The sequence below is a fragment of the Venturia canescens genome, chromosome 5, assembly GCF_019457755.1.
Source record: "Venturia canescens isolate UGA chromosome 5, ASM1945775v1, whole genome shotgun sequence".
NCBI classification, from domain to species: domain Eukaryota; kingdom Metazoa; phylum Arthropoda; class Insecta; order Hymenoptera; family Ichneumonidae; genus Venturia; species Venturia canescens.
In genome coordinates this window covers 14,610,824-14,632,204 of record NC_057425.1, presented here as the reverse complement: position 1 = coordinate 14,632,204, position 21,381 = coordinate 14,610,824, and the positions used below count along the sequence as shown (strand labels likewise).

The 21,381-nt window shown below is 37.0% G+C and overlaps 3 protein-coding genes across 11 annotated transcripts in view; all 3 read left to right on the top strand.

The window, feature by feature from the left end:
• The window catches only part of LOC122411561 (toll-like receptor 6), a 34,860-nt gene extending 32,514 nt beyond the window's left edge, over nucleotides 1-2,346 (top strand). For all 3 annotated transcript variants that reach the window (XM_043420457.1, XM_043420458.1, XM_043420456.1), the window contains exon 3: nucleotides 168-2,346. In XM_043420457.1, coding sequence (XP_043276392.1) covers nucleotides 168-1,785 — 1,618 coding nt within the window. In that variant the 3' untranslated portion in view covers nucleotides 1,786-2,346. The remainder of the gene's footprint in view (nucleotides 1-167) is intronic.
• A 2,431-nt stretch (nucleotides 2,347-4,777) lies between these two features.
• Hydr1 (phospholipase Hydr1) lies at nucleotides 4,778-15,232 on the top strand. 3 transcript variants are annotated; one of them, XM_043420460.1, is made up of 8 exons: nucleotides 4,780-5,221; nucleotides 8,204-8,278; nucleotides 9,056-9,225; nucleotides 10,427-10,637; nucleotides 10,861-10,973; nucleotides 11,087-11,324; nucleotides 11,448-11,613; nucleotides 11,712-15,232. In XM_043420460.1, exons 3-8 carry the CDS (start codon nucleotides 9,101-9,103, stop codon nucleotides 11,897-11,899), a joined length of 1,041 nt encoding a protein of 346 aa, XP_043276395.1. In that variant the 5' UTR covers nucleotides 4,780-5,221; nucleotides 8,204-8,278; nucleotides 9,056-9,100; the 3' UTR covers nucleotides 11,900-15,232. The 3 variants fall into 3 exon arrangements, with proteins under 3 accessions (XP_043276394.1, XP_043276395.1, XP_043276396.1); XM_043420459.1 differs by lacking the exon at nucleotides 8,204-8,278 and having other exon boundaries at nucleotides 4,778-5,221; XM_043420461.1 differs by lacking the exons at nucleotides 8,204-8,278; nucleotides 9,056-9,225.
• Nucleotides 11,916-20,638, top strand: LOC122411559 (prolyl endopeptidase). Of its 5 annotated transcripts, none has more exons than XM_043420452.1 (13): nucleotides 11,916-14,507; nucleotides 15,846-15,959; nucleotides 16,199-16,422; nucleotides 16,501-16,688; nucleotides 17,131-17,356; nucleotides 17,447-17,606; nucleotides 17,669-17,884; nucleotides 17,957-18,139; nucleotides 18,252-18,365; nucleotides 18,438-18,586; nucleotides 18,677-18,889; nucleotides 19,082-19,409; nucleotides 19,974-20,638. In XM_043420452.1, exons 1-13 carry the CDS (start codon nucleotides 14,391-14,393, stop codon nucleotides 20,037-20,039), a joined length of 2,298 nt encoding a protein of 765 aa, XP_043276387.1. In that variant the 5' UTR covers nucleotides 11,916-14,390; the 3' UTR covers nucleotides 20,040-20,638. The 5 variants fall into 5 exon arrangements, with proteins under 5 accessions (XP_043276387.1, XP_043276388.1, XP_043276386.1 ...); XM_043420453.1 differs by lacking the exon at nucleotides 11,916-14,507 and adding an exon at nucleotides 15,470-15,601; XM_043420451.1 differs by lacking the exon at nucleotides 11,916-14,507 and adding an exon at nucleotides 15,499-15,651 and having other exon boundaries at nucleotides 17,684-17,884.
• Nucleotides 20,639-21,381: the final 743 nt, after the last annotated feature.

Sequence of the window (21,381 nt, the reverse complement as noted above, 5' to 3'; positions counted from 1 at the left end):
GAATGAATTATTGAATGAACCAATCGAAGAAATGATTCAAGTTGTTTTCTTTACCGCAGTTTCGTAAAAAAACAAAACATGAAAGATTTGTAAAATCACAAAGACAATTGAATAATAATTTTTAATCTGGATATAATCTAAAAACTCAATTGTTCAAATGTCAACAGGGACAGTCCGGGCTTCCTTACACTGGAGCTGCAAAATAATCCATTAGCTGAAGTGAAAGGCCCATTTTTAAATTGCCGTACATTATTGTACTTGGATTTGAACACCTGTGGAATACGTCGTTTGAACGATCGCTTTTTCTTCAACACGACAAATTTGAACAAGCTGGATTTATCGAACAACCCCTTGGAACGTATAGAGCCAGGGCCTTTTGATTATTTGATGAAGCTCGAGTATTTGCAGCTGAAGAGTTGCAACTTGAGTTATATATCGCCCCAGGCGTTCGCGAATTTGGAAAATTTGCGAGAGCTCGAAATGAGCGATAATCAATTGACGACCCTGAGTTGGACCAATGTTTTGGCGCCTCTGGTACGTCTGGAAAAATTGAACATTGGAAATACGGGAATAAAGAATTTACCAGGCGACGCATTCGCCAAAAACACTCACTTACGGGAATTGTCGTTGGCGAACAACGAGCTCCATCACCTCGACGTTGGCAACACTCTCGGACACAATTTACACAATCTCCAGTCACTCGATCTTTCCTACTGCAAACTTCAAGATCGTCTCTCCGAAGAAGCCTTCAAAAACGCTAGTAAACTGAGGGTTCTCAATTTGAGCGGAAATCCCATGTTCGCAGCTGATTTGACAGTGGTACTGCGTCACTTGCCGAAGCTCCATAAGCTCTCGTTGAGCAATTGCAGCCTCCGTAGGCTCCCAAATACTTTTGACGTCTTCGAGCACCTCGAGGAACTCGATATTTCGCACAATCCGTTATCAGATGCGTTCGTCGGGCTGTTGAACCCCCTGAAATCTCTCGAGTATCTCGATATGTCGTATTGCGATTTGGGCTACGTCGGTAACAACACTTTTGCCCAAATGAACGAACTGAGACGATTGATACTGTCGGGCAACAAATTGCACACATTGGAACAAGGTCTTTTCCAAAACCTGACGAGACTGTCGAGTCTCGAATTGAACAATTGCGATCTCAAAACCCCCCCGGATCCGGCAGTCTTCGGTAATCGTGAATCTACGAATGTTGTTGAATTGCAGCTGAGCGGTAATCCGTTGGAAGTGCCGGAGCACGGCTCGTTGTTGCCCAGGCAATTGGCACGCCTAGAAATGCTCGATCTCAGCAAATGTAATTTGGAACACCTCAACGAGGACGTATTTACCTCTACGAATAATTTGACTCAGTTGAATCTGTCAGCGAACAAATTGACGGGAAATAAAAATTTGGCCTTTCTGAGTAAATTACGGTCACTGGAGCATCTTGATTTGAGTCAGAATCGCCTTGCTACCATAAGTCCAGAAGCCTTACGATCGAATCCCCGTCTCCTCTCCATCAATCTCATCGGCAATCCTTTCGTATGCAATTGTTCGATCCACGACATGTGGAATTGGGCTTCGCAGGTGAAGAACGATCTTCACGTTCTCGTCGGTAGCCGACCCTCCGAATTTGCCACCGGTGCTGCCAAACTCCGAAAAAGTCTCAGTTGCTCGTACGACGATGAAACTTATAGAAATCTCGTGCACCAAGGACGCAAGAGTATTGTCACACCGAGCAGAACGTGGGCTAAATACGTTCGCGAGTCGAATTGTCCTGCCAGCTCATGATCCATGGGGAAACGTCTCGACAACTATATCGAGAAAAAAAGTCACAGGATCGATCTTTGATTTTTGCTCGGATGCCTGAGCAACGTTGGATGTGGAATACTTTTATTTTTACCGCGATTGCCATTTTTTCGTTGTGTCAATTTTCGTCGTTTATAGTTTTTAAACTTGAGCACGTCTATATTTCTTTTTACAATAAATCTCAATACTGCTGGTTACCACGAATGAGAATGAGAATAAAATACGCAGTTGATGTTTTACTCCAGGTTGGGTCGAGTGAGATAAATTGGCTAATTTCTCAGTTCCTATATATTCATAAACGATGATATATTTTTTCCATGTTTCGAATAGTAATAACTGCCGTTTCTGCAAATCTTAATTTATGAATGACTATAACTACATACCTAAGTTCGATGAAGATAGACGTTACCGGGCATAAAAGAGATAAAAATTACAGTTGTACCAGAAATCATACGAGCAAAAAGTATCTTTGTAATGCATGATTTTATGTACCGACAAAATGAGTTTTAATTTTTGAATAATAAATAAAAAGAAACAATCGAATGATGAAAAGAATAACTAATATATTCATCGAGAGTCCAGAGGGGAGGACGACCGGAAGCTGAATTACGAGGATAAATCATGTTCTCGTAGAAATTGAAGGTTAATTCCACCGTGTCAGGCGTCACGCCCTCTGTGGCGTAACGGTTGTACCGCGTCGCCGGAAGTCGCGTCGACTGACGATATCCAGTTGTCGACTAAAATCACCTCGCAGCTGAAAGTTCGTCTTCGTATGCCGAAACGTTTACTTTTTTCTAATTATTTTCAACTCCAATCGATAACGTCTGAAACGAGATTTTATTCTACTCTTTTTTATTCTCTTTTTCTCATTTTTTTTCTACTATTCGCTGCTCCATGCATCTGAGGGCGAGCCATCGATACTTTTATTCGTTCACGATTGATATGACACTCGTCCCGCAATAGAATACGCGAACGTGACAAAATGACAAAAGCCCTTTTGTACGCGAAGGAAGACTTTTAATAAAGACTCGATTGATTTTCCGAACTCGCTCCGTCTCGCTCACTGCGACTCTCTCTTTCACTCCTCTTGTATACTCTTCCGACCTCTCCTTTAATTGACTATATCAGATTTACATCGGGCAACCTTGTTTTTTTTCTCGTTTTTAACAAACATTACTGCTGGAATGTTTTTTTTTTTACTCACTTCTCGTTATATTGAAATTTTTCCTCCATCGGCATTGTGCAAGAAAATGCGAGCCTTTTTCGATCGATGCTCCATTAAAAGAATTGCTTGCTAAAATAAAAGTATAACAATTTTAGCTCTTCTGACAGCTTAATTAATTTTTTTCATTGAATCTCTGAACCAATAAATTCCCCGTCATTGTTTTATTTTGCTCTTTGCAAATCATCGAATAAACAAATAAACGGCGTGGAAAAACAATCGCGGGTGCTTTTTTACTTTACACTGCGAATGAATCATCGCGGAAATTACTTTTATTTCAAAACTAGGCCTTCAACGAAACTATTCACTGATCTACCGCATAGATGTAATATCACTGCACGAATTATACGAGCTGCAACGTATAGATAACGCTAAAATCATGTTTCTTCGTACCAGCACGAAGACAAGAACGCTGTCGTTCGACCGTCCACTCGATATCGAAGGTAACGGACAATGCTTCAAAATCCGAACACGTCATTCCAAATAGTATAATTATCGTACAGATGTAGATTAAACCTGAAAAAAAAGCATTCATATTCTGCATGTTTCCCTGATACCACAACGCATTTGATATTCATATTTTTGCCAGGTCAACTGAAAATCAAATATATTTATGACTTCTCTGAACATTCCTCGTGTCACTTCAAAATTTTGCTACGGTAAAATTTGTGGGCGGGGGGGGGGGGGGGGTGATTGTATATCAGAGTGAAAAAATCATCAATAAAATTCAATGAATAAATATGTAAATACGAAATTATGTGTATAAAATTGTTCCCATCCTAAATAACCTCGTTCAAAATAACCTCGTTCAAAATAACCTGGTAAAATAACCAACTAATATCCCAAAAACAAGCAAACAGGCGCGCACACACGCAGACACGGACGTACCAATGCGAAGGAAGAAAAATTGCAGGGTGGATATGTTCTCGAGACATCTAGCGATGTTGAACATGTTAAAAACAATAAACAATAAATTTATAATGAAGCATTTTGAGTCTATAGTAATGAAAATCCCGCATAGGGTTTCATATTTATCCGCAATCAATATTTCAAATGAACATTTCAATTATTTTTCATATACGAGTAATTACAAAGAATTCATTTTAAATGACGATTATTATTCTCGTGGTTATTTTACCAGGTTATCTTAAGCGTGGCTATTTTGAGCAAGGTTATTTAAGCCAGACTTTTAGATCAGTCGGTATATATCGCAAGCGTGAGTGCGAAAGAGACAGCTGTAAATCTCGAAATCGAAATTCTTCGACACAGTTTGACTTCGAGAAATTTCGGTTCCGAAATTTACAGCTGTCTCGTTCGCACTCACAGTTCCGATATACCGACTGATCCATCCTGTTAAGCACCAACTATGAATACCAGTGTAATTACAGCTGAAATATCCAGCGGAGTGGAGGAAAAGTAATCGATGTAACCGCAACGGATAAGGAGGATCGTATTATCAGTGGTCGTAACAGAAGGAAAGAAAGACGAAGGCAAAACAAGTTTTCGCGTTGATCGCTCGTAGCGAATCCGTGCGGTGTGTTGAGAGCAGTTGAGAGAATGTCGGAACGGCAGAGCGACATACGTGGAGCGAGCGAGAGAGCGGTAGAGAAAACGTGTGAGAGATGAGGAAGCGTGATACGGCGTTGCCGATGCCGAGTTTACATAAGAGAATAGTGTTTTTTTTCTGCGCGTTTCGCGCCGCATTGGCCGAGAGAGGAAGTTGATGCAGGATTTTCGTCATCTATGACACAAAAGTACTGGTGCACCGCGCAAGAAGGCCTATACAAATGACGCTCGTACAATCTCGGTAGATTTAATGTGCGCATAGATATACATGTCTGCATAAAGATAAAACGCGATTGGACAGGGCCGGCCGGTCTAAACGAGACAGCAGGGAAGATTTCTAGTCTTCGCTCGTCCGCGTCGATCGTAACGTCATGCCGCGTTACCATTAAAATTGCAATCTCGTACGCTTGCACCGATCCAAGTCAGTGGTTAACCTTCGCCACTGCTGTTTCGTTCTTCGTTTCTTCGATCAGACGTATACACGTTTAATTCTTTGCCTTTATTTAGGCCGAATAAAACGTGACAAAGATGCTGCACATTGTTGAAAGCGTACTTAGCCTACCAAAATTGTACTATGGAGCTCTCTTGGGAATTGGATTTTGCGCTTATTATCTCTGCGAGGTCGTCCAGGTGAGTATCATTATTTCGAGAGCATGCAAACGCACGTGCTAGTTCGTACAGTGAACAAATGAGTTATCAAATAAAACGATTGTTGCTTAAATGAAAATGGAATGAAATAAAAATCATTCCTCCAATGTTGAACGTTCGCGTTCGACAATCGATTAAATTTTTTGGTTACGTTGGAGAGGGAAATGTTCATGATCAGAAAAAGGATTTACGGCCTGGTTATTTGGAAAGATCATCATTTCAAATTATGCTTCGCTGTCACAAGTATATCAGTGTATGTCTTTTTAGACGATAAATCCGAATGGAAATTATATTTTTTTCAAACTTTTAGTTCATTAATTTCTTGAATTTTGCATCTATAAATAATATCCTATCGGCTTCAATAATTTATTTTTCGAACTTCATCGGCTGCGCCACGTTCAATCGTTGTCGGATGTAATTTTCTTTGATTTATACCGCTGTGAACTAAATTTCAAAGTAGAACGTTCTGCGCTACCGCAGTCACGTGACGAGTAACGAGCCCAAAAAGCCCAAACGCGTTGGTGAAACGATTGAGAGAAAATTTCAAATTTCATTCAGAACCTCATAATTATTATTTCATTAAAATCAAAGCAATTAGTCGGAATAACAATTTATAACGAATGGAATACCGACGAAACGGCGAGTGTGAAAGGCGTGATCGGAGTCGAACTTTGGAGCTCGGTCCCCCTTTGTCACACAAAATACATAAATCATCCTCGTATAAGCGGCAATTGCATAACCTCGCATAGCTTTAACTTTCTCGCAGTTCAATTATCCCAAACGATTGACTCGATAATAATAAGCAGTCCGGTCGCATTCGATACAATTCGTGTGTATCCATCAATTAAATATTAATCCGCACTAATTCCTCTATATTTAATTATCTCTAGTAGTTACACCAAGTCCAAAAATAAGAAAAAATACAAATTACGAATAACGAAGCATTATCGGGATATAATAATTGCAAAGTGCTTGTTCATGAGGTACTAAATTATACATATCGTCACGAGAATTTTAGTGGTGCAGCTCGACTAGGTACCCCCCTTGCGGTGGAATTCAATTAATTTCGCACTCTAGATATACGATTCTGCACATGGTCAAAGCTCTTTTTAGAATAATATATAATATATTTTCTTCAATGCACAACATGTCTCATAGATATTTATACTGTTCAATTGTTAAAGTTAATATATCAGTGTTTTATCTCGTTCATCGATTATGATCATTCATCGACCTAATAAGCATTTTTGGTACATAGTATTTGCCCGTTTATAGAATATTCCATTATCGTTGGTATTTGTATTATATCACCTGCGAGTTGAGCCGCTATACCGATGACTCTGATAGTTTCCAATATATGTTCGAAACGTTATATAAATGTATACTAATAAGACTACGAATGTACATTATTCCACAGCACAAAGAGGGAGTGTAGTTCCCAAAAGCGCATATCTTTTTGTCCCCTTAAAATTTTGTTTATTCATTTTTTTATTTTTTAATATGTTTTCATAGATGTAAAAAGAAGTCTTTAGCTAAATTTTTAGCTCATTATTTCCACCCGTTCCGGAATTGTCGATTTTTGCTTAAAATGTATATCTTTGACTGTAATTATGATAATGTCGTTTAATACGAGTCATTTTTTTTAATTTTCAACCCTCTTTCTAAATAAAAATTAAAAAACGGAAGAATAATTTTTTTCAATACTTTTTCGGCTATTTTAGTCAAAAAATTGGTTTTTCGTTCGATGGGACACTTTCGGTTTTTTTCAAAAAAATTCACAAAATTCTGGGTTAAAAAACAAAATTTTTGAGCCTTATTTCAAGATGGGCTTCAAATAATTTCTTTTAAAAAAAATTTAAAAACTTATTTTTTTCTGTTATTTTGATTTATTTTTCTTCTAAGATCACGTAATTCCTTCAATGAGTCTAAAATATTGAAGGAATTACGTAATATTGGAAGAAAAATAAATCGAAATGATAGAAAAAAATAAGTTTTTTAATTTTTATTCCTAGAGATTATTTTTGAAGTCCATCTTGCAATAAGGCTCAAAAATTTTGAGCTTCAAAATCTTTCGTTAATTATGTCGTTTAATTAGGATCAATTTTTACTTCCTACTTTTAAAAATATAGTCGCTTTAAATTAATGTCAGAGTTATATTAATTCGAAATTGTAAATAAATTTTTTCAACTTATCTTTTGGCAAATGAAATTACAAGCCATTCATTAATCGGGGATCCATCACTTGCCGAACCCGAAATTTCAGTCTTCCCTGGCAAAAATTCTATAGTTTTTTATACAAAATTATCGCATTGGAGAGCGCAAAGGGTATACACAAAGCGGAATGAATCAAGAAAAATGGATTATTAAAAAAACAAAAGACTGGCAGGAACGGCCCGGGCCAAAAGGAACAAAATACCAAAATAAGCAAATGTGAGGTTATACGAGTGCTCATTGCCAATTTTGTTCAATCTTTAACGTAATATATCTTTATTACTAGCAAGACAATCGTCTCGAATTTTTTCCCAAACCTTCATTATTATTAAGTACTTTTTCATAAACTTCGTAAGAAGCGTTCATTCGTTAGATGAAAAGATAAACGATTTTTTACGCATAGTCCCTATAATCCTGTGTATTTTTCTTCATATTTAAACAGATTTATCTCAAAAAAATAAAAATCAAACCCTTTAAAATTTGATACGCGTGTCAGTCGACTAGCCATTGAAACTCTGTGTAAATTTCAAAACTTTCTTAAGAAAATCGCTCCGTGCATGAACTACCTTAATACAGACACGAAATAAGGTTGAAACAAAGGAACCAGTTAACAAAAATGAAAATTAAAAGACTCTCGGATAACCGAAAATTTTGTTTTTCGTCGTAGCTTTTCTTTATTCCAATTAGATGATCGATATTATACAGAAAATTATTATACAATAAATTCGCAATTCTTATCAATTTGACCTTAAAGGTACAGCGCTTCGGTCGTTAACGAAGGCCAACCAGCTCGGTCGGGCTGACTGACTCAGTAATTGCTACTGAAAGTGTGAGTCCGAGTTTTCATGTGTGTGGATCTCCCTCTCTTTCTTTCTTTCTCTCTCTCTCTCTCTCTCTACGACTCTACGAATGCGTGTGTGCACCCATTTGATAGAAAAAGTCGCATGCACTGCAGGTGACGAGCCTTTTAGTTCTTCATAAAGTCTGGATAGTCAATTGACCTGAACAGCCCGTTATTGTAATACACGTAAACGTCACGCGAGCCGAGAGCTCATCTCGACAACTCGCAATTGACATTATATGTCTCGTCGATCTATCGTGCAGCATGCAATGTTTTTTTATACGTTCCTTTTGTTCTATTAATCGTTCGCTAACGCAATAATGAAAACAAAGCCAGCACGTTCAGTGCTGGGGAATAAATACTTGGACTATTTATATTCGAAAAGGGATTTTCTTTAGGAGTCGGCTTTCCATTAATATTTAATCGTTCGCTAACTGAAACCATTTCTTTCGTTAATTAGCAGAATTCCTGAGAAATAAAAATAATTCGAAATAATATCAATTTCATTAAATATTTACATTTGCGGTGAACTGGTGAAGGATTTTAACCGATTCAAATCAACATTCATAATTTTGCTAATCCACAATAATTAAAATTTTTGTCAATTTTCACAGAAACAATTAGTAACGCCTGATTTTATGAGCATCAGTCTAAACAAAACGTTTAATTTTCGTAACGGAAAAGCAAAGTTCTGATTGCGAGATTTCATGAAAAATAAGCATATTGATTGATCTTTATAAAAATTTATAAACTTTCTGTTGTCAGGCACCTTTGCTGGTGTGCGCGGAAGGCCCATTCCGCAAATTCTTAATGGATAATGTTGATATTGTTAAAAACAAATATTGGCCAACTCTGTGGTGTTTCGAATCGCGTGCCCAAACTGTTTTAGCGAGCCTGCTGCGTTCTCGAATTTTGCCGCATGTACAATATAGAAGGTTCGTATGGAAGCCCACATTTTTCAATGACCAATATATATGCGGACCTTTGGTCGAACCGGATGAAAAGTACACGTGTGGAACGAAATAACTTTGGCCTTGAAAACTCTATCTCACATATCTCGAATTAAATATCTCATATATTTCGCTAATATATCAGTTTCTCATTTAGAGTTACGAACCTCCTATTCATTAATATCTTTTTCTATTTGAGACCTTTCAAAATATTTCACGAGTACAGACACATAAGAAAAATTGACGGTTCGGTCAATGTCAGTCGGAAGGAAAAATGTTAAATGCTCATTTGACTCATTTCAAGTGATTTTTTTCTCGCGTTAGATGTTTTCTTTAACCCTAATTAAACGAGCAAAAAAAAACACTATTTTCACGAATTTTTTTGAGCGATATAAATTATAAATACGGATATAAAAAGTGTTAGGCCTCTGAAATGCACTCTTAAAATACAAAAAAAAAAAAATTTTATATTTATTTCACCCAGTTTTCGTACAGAAAAATGGGAGAGAAGACAGGTCCAAAAAAAGATCTGAAAAAAATGGTTTTAGATTCAATAGGCTATAACGCATATCATACGATTTTTGATTTTTCCAAAAATGACAAAATAGCCACCATTTTTCCAAAAACTACGAAAAAGCACGGTCTTTCATTGTTTTTTTTTTTTTTTAATCTATTCAAAATTTCAAAATTCGTATTATAACGCGCTATAGCTATAGTCATAAAGAAGATGTGGTAACATTTTGGTAAGGATCGGTTGAATAGTTTCGGAGATTTGATGAACGAGTCGTCGAAAAACGTAATTTTGAGAAAATGCGTATCAGTGCGCTCAGACAGCCAAGTGTAAACGTCGCTTTGTAAAATTTTAGTACGATACTTTTAAATATGTACACTTTCAAAAAATGCAATAAAAAAAAAATCGATTTTTTGAAAAAACTAATTAGGGTAGACCCCTCAATATTTGAGTTCAAATGAAAAATTAGTCGATATTATTTCGCTCGTGAGAACTGGTTTCCCCCGTCTTTTATGGAATTCATGAAAAATGGCTCGATTGCGCATCGATGCTTCTCAAAATTTAATTTCCGAGGACATTAAAAAGAGCTGTTTTCGCATCCTTGAATTTTTTGATTTCGACTTGAGAAACTCGTCGCTTAATTTCATTTTGACATTGATAAATTTGAAAACGCAGAGAGATATTGAGTCTGAAAGATGGAGGCGAAGTGGCCTTGGATTGGGCGGATCAACACTCGTCGCAAACGTCACCAATCGTCATCATATTACCAGGATTGACGGGAGCTAGTGGAGCAGAATACATAAAATGTCTAGTCTGCGCAGCTAAAAAGATCGGTTTGAGATGCGTCATTTTCAACAATCGAGGTCTCGGGGGTGTCAGTCTTAAGGTAAGCACAATGTAATCATAAAATGAAGAAAATTCCGCAACATTTTCGTAACCAAAAGAAATCGATAAAAGCCCAAGCATTTGTATGATAATAAAGAATAATCGAACGTGATAAATTGCAAACGGAATTTTTTTCTTTAAAAAATTTAATAACTTTGCCAATCAGTTTTCGATAAATTAAAGTAAAGCGAAATGAAATTTACTCTGGTTATCGTTTGAGTCAGACGCCGAGAACTTATTGCGCATCGAACTGCGAGGATTTGTCCGAAGTCGTGGAGCACGTGAGGAAACTTCATCCCAACGTGCCTCTCGGGGCAACCGGTATCTCCATGGGAGGGTATATCTTTTGTTGTGACCTTAACCATTTATTATCTCGTCTTTTTATTATATTTATTGTATCATATATTTTCGTCAGAATGGTATTTCAACGAATATATTTATTTATTGCAGATTAATATTAGGCAATTATCTGGCTCAGCAAGGCAAAGCGGCTGTGAATAAACTCAAAGCGAGTCTCATCATTTCCGTACCTTGGAACGTTTTCGAGGCTACGAAGAGTATCGAAAAGCCTTATTTGAATTTAATGCTGAACAAACACTTGGCTGGAAATTTGTGCAGAAACATCGAAACTTATCATTATTCTACGGAAAGCGGACTTTTTGACATCGATATACGGAACGTTCTTAAGGTAGCGCGAGATTATTCATTTTTCAATGTTTTTCATATGTTTCAGCGATTCTTTCAACCCGAAACTAAAAACGGATGCTCCCGCGTTCCAAATGTTGTGCACTTTCAAATTTTCATTTCACAGAGCAGAACAGTCAGGGAATTCGACGCTAATTTTACGGCTAAACAATTCGGATACAAAGACGTCGAGGATTATTATTCGAGTGCTACGCTCCACGACAAACTTCATCTCATCCAAGTGCCACTTCTGTGCCTAAACGCTGCCGACGATCCATTCCAACCGCTCGATGGTAAATTTCAAATATTTCATCTTTTCACGATAAAAAAAAGCTGATCGCGCGGGATATTTTTTAAGAAATTAAAGGTCACCGAACGTTTGAATTTTCAGCGATACCTCTGAAAGAAATAAGCGAGTCGAAGGTAGTGGCTGCGGTCGTAACCTGCCGAGGAGGCCACATAGGCTTTCTGGAAGGATTTTGGCCAGCGAGAGAAGAGCAATACATGGGCAAATTTTTCGCTCAATATTTCGGGGGCGTATTTATCAAAAATTTCGATCCAGTAACGTATAAAACGTGATAGAAATTTAGGGGGAAAGGTTCACTTAGAATTCTGTCCAAATGAAAACGAAAAAACGAAAACGAAAGAAGGAAAGAATTTTTGAACGACACACGAAAATATTGTGGTGATGATAGTAACAAGAGCACCATTCAAGCGTGCCTTTTATCATGTCTCCAAACGTTGCTCCAAATTTTTCGCTTCACAATGACGCTCGAGAGAGAATCCCGCACAGTTCGATCGAACTAAAGAGAAAAGAAAAAATATTGCAGTAATGTAGCGCTGTGCGGATCGATTCGACGCATTTTAAAATTAATACCACGGGGAGAAAATTCCAGTAAAAATTGCTATGCTGCCATGGGAGTGGGGTTCTGTATCGTAATATTTATTAATTCTTACGAACATACACAGTCATTTTTTGTGAAGCGAGAACTCGATGAAAATTCATGTGCGATGCCAAAAAAAATTATCGTACAAACGCGAATGAAATTCTGCTTTGAATCATAGTGTAAATTTCTAAACGCTTTGGAGAATCATCGATGCTCGTGTTCGAGCTCCTCAAATTTGACTATGCTCGACGGTGAAAAAAGTTTTCGATTGTTAAAACAGTACGAACCGTAGCAAAACCGCCTTAATAATTGTACTTTGCAACAGTTCGTCATCTAGTCGACATAAATTTTACGACGTTTCCTCGGTGAATTGCGTAGGAAAAAACAATAGCACAGTTCAAACCTTCAAATTACAATGTTTTTGGTAGAAACCTCCAAAATGGGCGATATAGAACCCCGACGCTGCGGTGTCGTGGTAATTTTCACAATTTTTTTCTCTCCGGTTAAATATTCAAGCGCGAAAGAAGTTCACGCTGCCATGTGCAAATTTTCAAACATTTCGGCGGTTCGGCGGAACTCGTGTTCGAGCTCTTGGAATTTTGCTATGTTCAACTGTGAAATAAGCAATTCAGAAATTTGAATTTGCAAACGACACGAAAATTACAACGTTTTTAGTACAAATTTTAGTAAAAAAAACTCTTGCGACTTTTTTCTTTCCGCGTACAAAACAAATTCGAGAGTTCCAAGGGCTTCGAGACACAAAAAACAACAACTTGTCAAAGAAGCTTTTGTTCCGGCCGGCTTGATTGATTAAAGCACAGAAAAAAGTATCCGCCGAACGGTCGGCGGCCGTGACGCAATAAAACGCTGTGTCTGAAGGAGCGCGTTAATAAATTAGTCAAATGCGCAACACGTAGGTATTAAAATCATTTGAAAAATGCTTGCCATACGATGTACGAGTTTGTAAATACTTGCCAGTATCAAACGCACTTTTCAAATAGCTCTAATCATCCGGGCTCCAATATTGCATAATTCATCGTTGAAAAATTGCCGTGAAGTTCATACAAACGAAGAAGCAAAAGAAAATACTAACGTTAGAGATGAAAGGATGTTTCCTTAAGACGAATTGAACATCAAAAAGTGCGCGTATTTCGTCTCGTTGAACATTCATCAGTATTTATTAATTTTTTAAAAATATTGAAAAAAATGATTTTCAATGAAACTGACGGTTTTTAGTTGGCTTATTTTTCACCGAGCGTTATACGTAACGTGCGAGTAACGAATACAAATGTTACGCTTCTTCCCAGCACGTCCGAGCGTTTCACGGTAATTTGTGCGTCAATGATTCGGTGTAAATATGAAAAAAAAAAAAAAAAAAAAAATGTTTCAATAGAGGCTATTTTCGCGCGTTAAACCGTCAAGTTCGTTGATCGGTTAAAGGAAAGTTATACGATCTTGAACGTAAAAATGTAAGGCGTTGTTATATATAAACGCCTGGATGAAAAATGCTAATTTTTCGTGTGTGCGCGTGTATGTGTTTTCTTTAGTTGTCCCCCAACGAATCGGCGGACCCAACAATTTGACGATTCCATTCCGGCGTTTCTCATTCGTCAGTCGGTGTACACGCCCGTAACCTTGAACCGTAGAAATTCAGGGCAATATTTCTTCTCTCGATATTTCGTTGTAGCGAACATAATGAGGGAGAAAAAATCTTGGTCGGCTTTTTTTTGGTGACGCAGCGCTAATTCGAGCGAGTAATTCGATCGTCGCAAGTGGCTCATTTATCTCGACATACGTTTTCCCTTCGAGTTCGTCGCTTATAATTATTCGACTGATATTTGAGTAAAAGCGTTTTTGCGTCGCTTTACCATTGGCCCTAAAGATCCCACCCGTAAATCCTCTAGAACTCAACTACGAACTTTTCTCCTACTCGTAGATAATGAAAAAAAACGTTTTTAAAAAAAACATCTTCGTCTCGAATACATGGCGCAGCCTCGTCTCTGTACGGGAATCGTCACGATACTTGGATTTCTTTTTTCTTGCTCTTTCCTATAACTACGACGCATGGATGAGAAGCAGCTTCAGACATTAGAGAAGCGCTTGTCCGAGCACACGTGGACACTTCGTTTTTTCTAAGACCCCCGACTTCACGAGTTTAAACGTCGCAATAAGTTTTTCTAATCATGCTCCCTTCGAAAACTCTGTTCTTTGCTTTCACTTTCTCCATCATTTACTTTACCCAATCTGCCAACGTTCGTGACATTACTGTGACTCGAGAGGATGCATCGTGTCCGACGCTTGTACGTATTTTACATTCAAAACATCAACTTAGACTGTAGCGATCGATGTGCCGTCGATGGAAAAAAAGCTGCTTCGATTTATTCGATCGAACTTTAGAAACTTTTTTCAATTGCCAAATAATCATTTTTTTTTCAAAGCATTTTTCAAACATTTTCAATATTTCACTTTTGGTGTATAATCCACGTTATGTTACTCGAATAGATTTTTTATTGAGGCGATACAGAATCAGAATAGTTATTAAAATCACTGAAAAATATTAAGCAAAATTATTGTCATAATACGAAACAATATCCTGCAAAAACCACCCATTTTTCGAAGTACGATCGGAATATTTACTTTGAAAATAAAACGAGAATGATAATGTGTTATTTTAGTAATTAAAGGGGAACTCTAGCGTGAATAAAGCGAGAAGAGAATATGAAGAAAATTAGAAATGGAAAAATTTGTTTGTAAAAAATCAATGATGAGCAAATGAATATAATTATATAATATATTAACATACAACAAAAAAAATCACCATTACTAAATTTTATAATAATATAATATAGTGAATAGTGATACGCATAAACAAAATCAAGAGATATTATTAATAATAAAAATAATAATCATGAGATAATACACGAACTTTGATAGTAATCCCGTTGAATTTACCGTTCAAATCTAACATATATGATATGTCTACAACGAACGCTATTCATAATAAACTATAGAAATAAGAATTTCATATAACCTGTTTTTCTTGATTATTAAAAAAACATGTTGAATGTCCTATGATACTTGACGGAAGTCTCGCGGTTAAACCAGTATGTTTTCCTCTACCAGTCTCTTCAAAGTCACGTGTACATGTGTCCAGCCAACCCCAAGCTTCAAAGTGCTCGGATGTGTGTACACAACGTATAGACGCACGCTGTATATACTTACACACACGTAGTTATAAACGTGTTCAGAGTTAAACCGAGTCTGTCGAGTCATTTTTTTCTTTACGGGGGCTGGAAAACAGTGCTGATGCTGACTGGCAAATTGCGAGGTTGCATGTCGAACATTGTAAGAGGTGTTCTCAATAAACGTGTTATCAAAGCTGACAAATACTACGGTAAAAATTGTCAAGTTCCCGTTTGCGCAACTCACTTATCAACATATAGAGTGAGATATAAAATTATGCGTAAGGTTGCGCATTATTATAATTCGTTGCACGCTGCACTTTGTCAATTAACATCAAAGTCACGTTACACGTTACTATTCGTCTGACTTTTATCACTTTTGCCAAGATTCCTAAACCCCGGCGCATTAAACTGACTCTTTTATTTAAGTGTTTTATGCGTTGTTTGTGGATACAGGAAACACATCGAATTATTGACAATTCTATCAATAAGAAGGGAACCATGACGAAGATTCAATATCCTGAAGCTCGCAGAGATGAAACCGTTATCGACACCTATCACGGTTTTGAGGTTATATTCTTATTCATTTTTTATTGTAGCGTTCTTTTTTCGCTTACTTCATCGATCAATTGTTGTATATTTTACCATCATACATTTTAATTGTTGTTTGCAACATTTCAGGTAGATTCAATTTTTTAAATTGCATGACAATTCAAACAATCCTATTGTAAAAATTAGGCTCATTGTTCGATGCTGAAGTGCTAAAAAATTGTCATTTTCTGAGAAATCACAATTTTCTATTGTTCCAGGTCAAAGACCCTTATAGATGGTTGGAAGATCCAGATTCTGAAGAAACTAAAGCATTTGTTGATGCTCAAAATGCATTAACAATTCCATTTCTATCTGTTTGTCCCGTTCGTAAACAAATTAACGACAGATTGACCGAACTTTGGGATTTCCCCAAATATTCATGTCCAGCAAAACATGGAGATAAATATTATTTCTACAAAAATACCGGGCTCCAAAATCAAAGGTCAGAATTATAAAATTATGATTCTCTCTTGGAAATCTTTAAGGAAATTCTTTATTTGTGTTGTCTTCTCGACTACAGTGTGCTGTACGTCCAAGATACACTGGACAGCGAACCCAAAGTCTTTCTTGACCCCAATACGCTTTCTGAAGATGGATCGGTCGCCATTTCCAATAGCAAATTCAGCGAAGATGGTAAAATCTTGGCTTATGGTCTGTCTAGCAGTGGCTCCGACTGGAGCACTATTCATTTTATAAACACGGAGACAGGTAAGGCGGGCGGAAGTTTTAACCTGATTCATGCTACACCAGGTCCGTGCTGTGAGATGAGCAAAACCTGGTTGACGATTTGTATGTATTTTTCGAATTCTCCAGTTGATGCTACTCCGAGCCACACCCAAACAGTTATGACTCGATATAACATAAATCTGTGTCGTAGAAAAAAACATGCAATTCTAAAACCAGGCCTCATTCGTAGCCCATCTTAATATCGACACGCCGCATGAATTGAGCTTATCGTTACCTTATGAGTTTTTTTAATATTGGCGCTAGTTGATGAAATTGTAAATTTGCAGGACTTAATTATCTGACAATTTTTTTTTCTTTTTATAATTGTCCTCGGTAATGATACGAAAAAATGTTGACTCAATTTTATTGTATAAGTTGCATGAATTTAAATATATCATTTTCATCATCGAATAAAATTTTACAGGTGAGAAGTATCCTGAAGTATTGGAAAAAATTAGATACTCTTCGATAATGTGGACAAAGGACAGTAAAGGCATTTTTTATGGCACTTATCCCGAGCAAAAAGGAGTTACCGATGGTTCGGAAACTCAAGGAGTTAGAGATCAAAAACTTCTTTACCATATTGTGGGAACTCCACAATCTGAGGATGTTTTAGTGGTAGAATTTCCAGAAGAGCCTTTGTGGAGAATGTAAATACAATATTAAAATAATCTAGCAACTTTGCCACTATTCGAAATCAATGGTTAGAGGAATAATTCTAATTTTTCTTTAAATTTTAGCGGAGCTCAAGTGACTGATTGCGGCCAATGGTTGCTGATTTTTGCAATGAAAGATACTCGCGACAATTTGGTATTCCTGACGAAATTGAGCCCCAATGGAGAAATCAAAGGGAAATTCAATTTGACGAAAGTCGTTGACAAACTCGAAGCGGACTACGAAGTAAGTAGATGTTTTTCTCGTATCGAAACAGGTGGCAATGACTGTGGGTTCGAATTGATTAGAATCAAATATTTCAGTACGTGACGAACGATGGGCCAAATGCAATTTTCCGTACGAACAAAAATGCACCGAATTTCCGACTGATTAGGATAAATCTTGAGGATCATGCGGAAGACAAATGGACTGTTTTATTGCCTGAACATCCCGACAACGTTCTCGATTGGGTGGAAGCTGTGGATGGTGATAAATTCGTCGCTTGTTACATCAAAGACGTCAAAGTAATTTTCCAAAATATTTCAACAATCATCCAATAGGATTACAACAAATTTTAATGATCATTTCGTTTCTAGGATGTTCTCCAACTGCACAGTCTGAAGACTGGAGAACTTATAAGAACTTTCCCGCTCGATGTCGGCACAATTGCTGGATTTTCTGGGGACAAAAAATATTCAGAAATATTTTACAAGTTCACCTCGTTCCTAACCCCCGGAATAATTTACACCATGGATTTGGCGAAAGATCAAGAACCTAAGGTAATTTTTCGGTGCTTACTCATCATTATTTCCATAATAATTCAATAATTAGTTTCCATTCGTTCGTTTCACTGTTTTTCCTCATATTATTTTGATATTTTTTCACCAACAGATTTATCGAGAAATCAAAGTCGACAACTTTGATCCCAAAGCTTACAAAACAACGCAAGTTTTCTATCCAAGCAAAGATGGAACACGTATTCCTATGTTCATCGTCACGAGAGCGGTACGCATACATTTTTTAAGTTGAGAAATAAAATGACAAAATGCTTTTTCTCTACAACGAAAAGTATTTCAGGATGCAGTTTTGGATCGATCGATGCCAGCTCTTTTGTACGGATATGGTGGTTTCAACATCAGTATACAACCATACTTCAGTGTAACGAGACTCGTATTCATTCAGCATTTCAACGGCGTTTTAGCTATCGCTAATATCCGTGGAGGAGGGTGAGTCATTTCGATCTTATAATGCTCTATGACATTTATATTTTATAAAAAAAAAAATCGGGAAGCAATAAATCGATATTTTTTTTTCAGCGAATATGGAGAACGATGGCACAACGGGGGCAGATTTTCAAACAAGCAAAACGTGTTCGACGATTTCCAGTATGCCGCCGAATATTTAATCGAGAATAATTACACTACTCCGTCAAAATTGACTATTCAGGGTGGCAGCAATGGGGGATTATTAGTCGCCGCGTGTATCAATCAACGACCAGATTTATTCGGTGCTGCAATCGCACAAGTTGGGTACGATTTTTTTTTTTTTTAAACTTCCATTAGATAACTTCGGTGAAATTTCTTATGCTCGAAAAATCAATTGGAAATAATATTTAAAAAACTATGCATTTTTTTACTTCACGTTCTTTCATTAAAATTTTTCATATTTTGCTGAAATTTTGTCACTCATCATGAAAAAATGGTAACGTTTCTACTCAACAGAGTGATGGATATGTTGAGATACCACAAATTTACAATTGGATATTCGTGGGTCTCCGATTATGGAAGTTCCGACGATGCTAAACACTTCGAGAACTTATTGAAATATTCGCCACTTCACAACGTTAAACCACCACCCAACGGTGTTCAATTCCCAGCTACACTTTTACTCACTGCCGATCACGACGATCGCGTCGTGCCGCTTCACAGCCTTAAACTTATCGCAACGCTGCAGCATCATATCGGCAAACTGCCTAATCAAAACAACCCGATTTTGGCAAGAATTGAAACAAAAGCAGGCCACGGAGGTGGAAAGCCGACTGCCAAAGTTGTAAGTTGAATAGAATTTTATCGAAACGTGTATAAACTGTTGTTATTCATTCTCCGATCAATTTCAGTCACATCGGATTGAGATTAATTATTCCAAATTGAAAAATTTACTTGAAAATTACTCACTTTCAATCTTTTTATGTAAATTAACTCAATCACGATGAATCTTGTGGTTTATCTTTTTCCAACTCTGTGAAATGAAAAATTTGCCGGGAACTCTATGAGGTTTTAAAATGGTTGAAAAAATTCCAAGTTGTCGATTTTTATCTTTTCAACTTTTATCCTTGAAGAGGTTCATTTTTCAAATTAAAAATCCGCAATTTAATAAAAAGGGAAAAATATTTGTTTCATATTGTGTTCCAAGATAACTAAAGAAGAGATAAATTTCGAGACAAGACTCTGAATCTTGCGGATAAATATCTGGCAAAAAGAAAAAATGCGCAAAACGCAGCGAATAATAGAATAAAAATTTTGTAAAAAAAAAACCTAGAAAAAAGCATAGACGGTAATGATCCGAGCCGTGCGTAAAATCCAAATCGTTACTCTTAATTAACCTAAATTTCAGATCGAAGAAAACACCGATATCTTGACGTTCATTACGCAAACATTGGGCTTAACGTTCAACAAGTAAGAAGAAGATAAAAATTGAAGTGAAGAGAAGAAGATGGTGAAGATGTTTGTCGAAGCTTGAAGATCTCTCACGTCACGGAAACGCGTTGTTCCGTGTCGATAAGCAAAAAAACGTGTCTCATAACACGTACCGACTGTTTGGGAACACGGGACGAGCGCGTGAACACATCGTTTGCGACGGTTGAGAGCTGAGAAGGAATTACAGCGAGTACGAGGTAGAGAGAAAGAGAGGGAGGTCACGATGTTTCAAACGAGTGAGGTGATTGACATTGTGTAAACAAAAAACAACAGTGCTACATACTCATCATTTCAGAAAATTTCCACTTTCATTTTGCGCCGGAGGCAAACATAGTATTTCGAAAATAATAATCATTTTTATCAAGCTTATTTTTCCAATAATGGAATATTTCCATTATTCGTGACGCCATGAAACGAGTGCTTTCTCTGTAATTCAGCATTTCTATGTATGATTGTATTGAAAAATTTCTAATATCAAGTTGAGAAAAAAACATGAAATTTTCCATTGTTTACCGTTAAAATAATACTTTTTTGTAAGTCCATATTTCCAATTACAATTGTATTGAGAGAGAGAGAGAGAGAGAGAGAGAGAGAGAGAAAATACAAAAATAATAAGCAACACAAGATGAATAAAGAGGCTTAAGCTTTTCTAACGAAATTGGGTCAATGAATCGACGCGCTGGTTTCCGCTTGGTCACGATGAGGGTTCACACAACTCTAACAATCAAACAATATTCATTTAATTCATAAGTTGCATTTCCTGCATCGAACTCTTGAAAAAAAGGTTAAAAGGTAAAGAAAGAATATAGATATCTTCAGAGTTTCATAATAAATGTCACAGAGGAATCAGAAAAATCGACTATCGTATGATACATTGTAAGAAAGTTGATTTCAAGGAACGATATTTTTTTAAAAATAAAAGCGTGGATGATTTGGCTGATTGTACGCACGAAGTCGTCATCGGGGTCAGATCGTTATTGCTTCGAATATGATTTTGCGTTTCCGTATTGCGAGGCTACGGGAAAAGCGACCGGAGGTCGTTAGAAAATCGCAGCTCAGCGCTGTAGAGACTCTAGATTTGTTTCTGCTTCGAACTATTTTTAAACGATTAGAAAATTTTAAACTGCGAGAAGATGCTGCTGCATGGACGCACGCACGCCCGTTCTTTTCGGGGAGAGAATGCAGCCGCACATACGCCAAGAGATAATGATGAATATAGGATAATATATGGAGGAGATGGGTGGCGTTGAAGAAACTCCAAGCAAACTTCTTATCAGTCGACCTTAATAGCCCCCCTCGTAGCATGCGATAAAAACGGCTGTGTC